Source organism: Cebus imitator, unplaced genomic scaffold (genome assembly GCF_001604975.1).
Source record: "Cebus imitator isolate Cc_AM_T3 unplaced genomic scaffold, Cebus_imitator-1.0 Scaffold91, whole genome shotgun sequence".
NCBI lineage: Eukaryota > Metazoa > Chordata > Mammalia > Primates > Cebidae > Cebus > Cebus imitator.
Window position 1 is genome coordinate 2,778,451 of NW_016107406.1, and position 5,230 is coordinate 2,783,680.

Here is a 5,230-nt window from a genome sequence, read left to right on the forward strand (position 1 = left end):
AAAAAAAAAAAAAAAAAAAAAAAAAAAAAAAGAAACTTCCTGCCCAACTTCCTGTCATTCTTCACCATCTCCAGGTCTTGTGAAACCTGGAGCAAGGAAGCTGGGCATGAGAGTGAGGTTGTTTCACCTAACAGGTGAGCGTCCTTGTAGCAACATTATTCTCAGTGAGACCGCACAGTCCAGTGGTGTAGGGCATGGCTCTGACACCTGGCTGTCTGGGTTCAAATCCCAGCTTCTACTAATTACGAGACCTGGAACAAGTTACCTAACCTCTCACGACAAATTATATTACATCTACTTCATCATGTTAGAGAGAACATTAGTGAGATGCTGCATGTAATGCCCTGGGCATAGAGTGAGTGGTTGATAACTATTAGTCACTATTGTATAAAACCCATACTGAGATGGGTGAGAGCTATGGAGAGTAACAGGGCCCGTTTCGCAACGGAAGTGTAGTCTAAGAGAATGTTGAAAAATGTGCCTCAGTACATCATATGGGAACGAAGAGAGTAAGAAGAAACCCTCAGACCATAATTAGTCTCAGGTATACAGCCCAAGGAAGAAAATACAGGTAGCTTGGCCATGTCACTAAATCTTTGACTTTGATTCTCTGGGCCTCAGTTTCCCCATCTATAAATTAGTCCTTTGGGGCCACACAGTGCCTCATGCCTATAATCCCAGCACTCTGGGAGGCCAGGGTGGGCAGATCATGAGGTTAGGAGTTTTGGACCAGCCTAACCAACATGGTGAAACCCCAGCTCTAAAAAAATAAAAATAAACAAAATTAGTCGAGTGTGGTGGTGCACGCCTGTAATCTCAGCTACTCGGGAGGCTGAGACAGGAGAATCGCTTGAACCTGAGAAGCGGAGGTTGCAGTGAGCCGAGATCACACTATTGCACTCCAGCCTGGGCAACAATGGCGAAAGTCCATCTCAAAAAGAAAAAAATTAGCCTTTTGGATGTTGTCCATTATAGTAACTGGGAGCTCCATTTGGCTGTTTAAATTTAAATTAACTAAAATCTAATAAAATTTAAAATTCAGTTCCTCAGTTACACAAACCATATTTCAAGTGCTCAGTAGCCACACGTGGCTAAAGGCTACTATATATGACACTGCAGAATAAAACATTTTTCTTCTTAGTACTGTAGCATAAAAAAAGACCCCCAAAAAGTTTTTAAAAAGACATTTATTTCATTATAGGAAATTCTGTTAGAGAGCACGGGACTCGAATGACCTTAACTATTCCCTTTAACATTCTTTGAGGGTGGGAATGATTGAAATGATACACACTAGGTGGGGCAGGTTTGGGATCTAAAGGCCGGGAATGGATGCCATCTGAAAGGCAGGACTCCGGATGGAGTGGGATGAAGGATGGGCTGGGATGTTCCCATTCAGAGCTTCTCACTCTAATGTTCCCCTATCCACACTCCAGGCAAACTGCGGCATGTGCTGAGCATGGATGGCTTCCTCAGCTACCTCTGCTCTAAGGATGGAGACATCTTCAACCCAGCCTGCCTCCCCATCTATCAGGATATGACTCAACCCCTGAACCACTACTTCATCTGCTCCTCTCACAACACCTACCTAGTGGGGGATCAGCTTTGTGGCCAGAGCAGCGTCGAGGGATACATACGGTGCAGTGGTGGTAGAGAAGGGGTCCAACTCATGAGAGGGACCATGTAGGAAAGTGAGGGGAGCTGTCAGTGTCTCACAGATTGGGACAGTGTTGTGGGGGTTTAGGGGCTGAGGAGCCCTGGATACCTGGGACACTTGGAGGAGATATTGAAGACTGGTGGGAGAATGGTAATGAGACCCTACGGGTAAATGGAACTTCTCTTTCACAAGCCATGAAACTCTGGAACTCAGAGGCCCTGACAGACTTATATTGAACAAATAAATAAATGGTTAAATGGAAGGCAATAGAGAATAGGAGTTTAAAATATAAGTTCTGGAGTGAGACCATCTGAAGTCATATCCTAGCTCCCTCACTTGATACTCTGGGGCTGTATTTTTTAAATTTTTTGAGACCGAGTCTTGCTATGTCTTCCGGGATGGAGTGCAGCGGCGCAATTTCGGCTCACTGCAACCTCTGCCTCCCGGGTTCAAGCGATTCTCCTGCCTCAGCCTCCCTAGTAGCTGGGACTGCAGGCTCCCACCACCACGCCCAGCTAATTTTTTGTATTTTTTTTTAGTAGAGACGGGGTTTCACCATGTTGGCCAGGATGGTCTTGATCTCTTGACCTCATGATCTGCCCACCTCGGCTTCCCAAAGTGCTGGGATTACATGTGTGAGTCACTGTGCCCAGCCTCTGGGGCTAAGTATTTAACCTCTAATAGGAAGTTCCATCCCTATTTCCCGCTCTATGAAATGGGGATGGTAACAGTGCCTATTCTGTCTGGGTTGTTGTGAAGAGATAATCCGTATGTCAATAGCTAATGAACAGTAGCTGCTTTTATTGTGACTAATCATGGATTAGAATGAATAGTCAAGATATCTTTGTATTGCCAGCAACTGAACTAGTAGCTTCAAGGGACACAACGATGAGCAGAACATATAGTTTCCACCTTAGGAAGTCTAGCTGAGAAATTAAGGTGTAAATTTACTGAGAGTTTGAATAACGAAGGTATTGCATAGGAATCGGACACTGTGGCTTATGCCTGTAATTCCAGCATTTTGGAAGGCTGAGGCGGGGAGATCGCTTGAGCCCAGGAGTTCGAGAGCAGGCTGGGCAACATAGTGAGACTCCAGCTCTACAAAGAATACAAAAATTAGCCAGGCGTGGTGATGTGTGCCTGTAGTGCCAGCTACTTGGGAGGCAGAGGTGGGAGGATTGCTTGAGCCTGGGAGGTCAAGGCTGCAGTGAGCCATGATCACACCACTGCACTCTAGCCTGGGTGACAGATTAAGACCCTGTCTCCGCCAGATATGGTGGCTCACGCCTGTAATCCCAGCACTTTGGGAGGCCAAGGCGGGTGGATTGCCTGAGCTCGGGAGTTCACGACCAGCCTGGACAACATGGTGAAACTCTGTCTCTACTAAGACACAAAAAAATTAGCCAGGTGTGGTGGTATGTGCCTGTAGTCCCAGCTACTTGGGAGGCTAAGGCAAGAGAATCGCTTGAGCCTGGGAGGTGGAGGTTGCAGTGAGCCGAGATTGCGCCACTGCACTCCAGTCTAGGCAACAGAGTAAGACTCTGTCTCAAAAAAATAAAAAATAAATAAATAAATAAGTAAATAAGTAAAACCAGAACACCAGAAGCATCATGAGGCAATGTGTGATGGGTTGCTATGGAAGGACTGTGAGTCGGGTGGGCTGAAGTATGGGTGGAGATCAGCATGAGCTTGCAGCAGTGTCCCTGTGGACAGAGAAGGCTCTATGCAGATGTAGCTTGAAGGGGTCTGGATGAGTAAGTGTTGGTGAGCACTGTTCTCTCCAGAGTGAGGAGAGAGTCCCTAGGTAGATCAGATATTGACCTCTCCCATTTCTGGGGTGGGGGGTTCTTTCAGGGCCCTGAAGCGGGGGTGCCGCTGCCTGGAGGTGGATGTATGGGATGGACCTAATGGGGAACCTGTCGTTTACCACGGACACACCCTGACCTCCCGCATCCTGTTCAAAGATGTCGTGGCCACAGTAGCACAGTATGCTTTCCAGGTAGTAGCCCCAGGTTGGGGACACTGGTGAGGCCAGAAGGATTGAGGGAAGAGCGACCAGCTCTGGGTCTGGGGAGGGTGGAGGAGTACAGGGGAAGTTTCATCAAAAGAGGATTTAACTGTAACTCGTCAGCCAAATATTAAAGGCTGATTATGAATAAGTGCTGGACATGTCACTAATAATTAGTAGTTATGGAGGTAATTACTTTTGGTTAGAAACTATTACTTCTAACAAGTTCTATCACCCTTCTGGAAGGGGGTGGATAGGAGACACAGAAATAGTAGTGAGTAGGGCTGAAGAACAGGAATCTGGAGAATGAAAGCATGAGAGTGTAATGTGAACACATAACAAGGGAATGTGGCCTGGCCTTCCCACTCAGAGCCTGAAAACTCAAAGGTCCCAGAGGGGCCTGGGTCAGACTGAGCACAGGCATGAGATTTGGGATCCCAAGATGCGAAAACGTCCTTAGATGTGGACAGTGTCCCGGGCGTGGGTGTCAGACCCAGCAAGATCTCACTGGATCCTGTGATGGAGTTTGAGCTTAGCGATCAGGGTACCCATTTGAGTCAGTAAGTAGGGAGGCCTAGGAAGCAGGTACTTGGAGAAGTAGGTTGCAGCATTTTAGGACTCTGAATCCAGGCCGGGTGTGGTGGCTCACGCCTGTAATCTAAGCACTTTGGAGGCCAATGCAGGTGGATCACCTGAGGTCGGGAGTTCAAGACCAGCCTGACCAACATGGTGAAACCCTGTCTTTAAAAAAAAAACAAACAACAAAAAACAAAAAATTCTGAATCCACCATTCCCTCCCCTCACCACCAGACATCAGACTACCCAGTCATTTTGTCCCTGGAGACCCACTGCAGCTGGGAGCAGCAGCAGACCATGGCCCAACATCTGACTGAGATCCTGGGGGAGCAGCTGCTGAGCTCCACCTTGGATGGGTTGCTACCCAATCAGCTTCCCTCGCCTGAGGTAGGGACACTGTTCCTCCAGCCCAGGCTCTGCTGTGGCTTCTGTATTCCTCCACCTTGGCTCCTTCCTCTGTGCTCCTCTGTTCCCTTCTATCTATCCTCGGATGGCCCATCTTGTTCTTTAATGTCCTTGGATCCTTGGAGACAACTTTAACTTTAAAAAAATCTAATTGAACACAGAATTTTATTTATAGTTCTCTATATTTTAAATCAACAATTTATTTTATTTCTTTTCTCAATGGAAGATCTTGATTTTTTTCCTGGTAGCTCATAGTTGTGGAGTATACAAACAATATAAAGGGAAATCTCCCCTTCCATCATAATCCCAACCTCTCCCATAACAACCAGTTATCAATAATTTTTTTTTTTTTTTTTTTGAGACGGAGTTTCACTCTTGTCACCCAGGCTGGAGTGCAATGGTGCAATCTCGGCTCACCGCAACCTCCACCTCCTGGGTTCAGGCGATTCTCCTGCCTCAGCCTCCTGAGTAGCTGGGATTACAGGCACGTGACACCATGCCCAGCTAATGTTTTGTATTTTTAGTAGAGACGGGGTTTCACCATGTTGACCAGGATGGTCTCGATCTCTTGACCTTGTGATCCACCT

The 5,230-nt window shown here is 46.9% G+C and overlaps 1 protein-coding gene across 3 annotated transcripts in view; it reads left to right on the plus strand.

The window, feature by feature from the left end:
- The window catches only part of PLCD4 (phospholipase C delta 4), a 28,487-nt gene that overhangs the window by 16,101 nt on the left and 7,156 nt on the right, over positions 1 to 5,230 (plus strand). For all 3 annotated transcript variants that reach the window (XM_037740828.1, XM_017535149.2, XM_037740829.1), the window contains 3 exons: positions 1,434 to 1,635; positions 3,509 to 3,653; positions 4,473 to 4,625. In XM_037740828.1, coding sequence (XP_037596756.1) covers positions 1,434 to 1,635; positions 3,509 to 3,653; positions 4,473 to 4,625 — 500 coding nt within the window. The remainder of the gene's footprint in view (positions 1 to 1,433; positions 1,636 to 3,508; positions 3,654 to 4,472; positions 4,626 to 5,230) is intronic.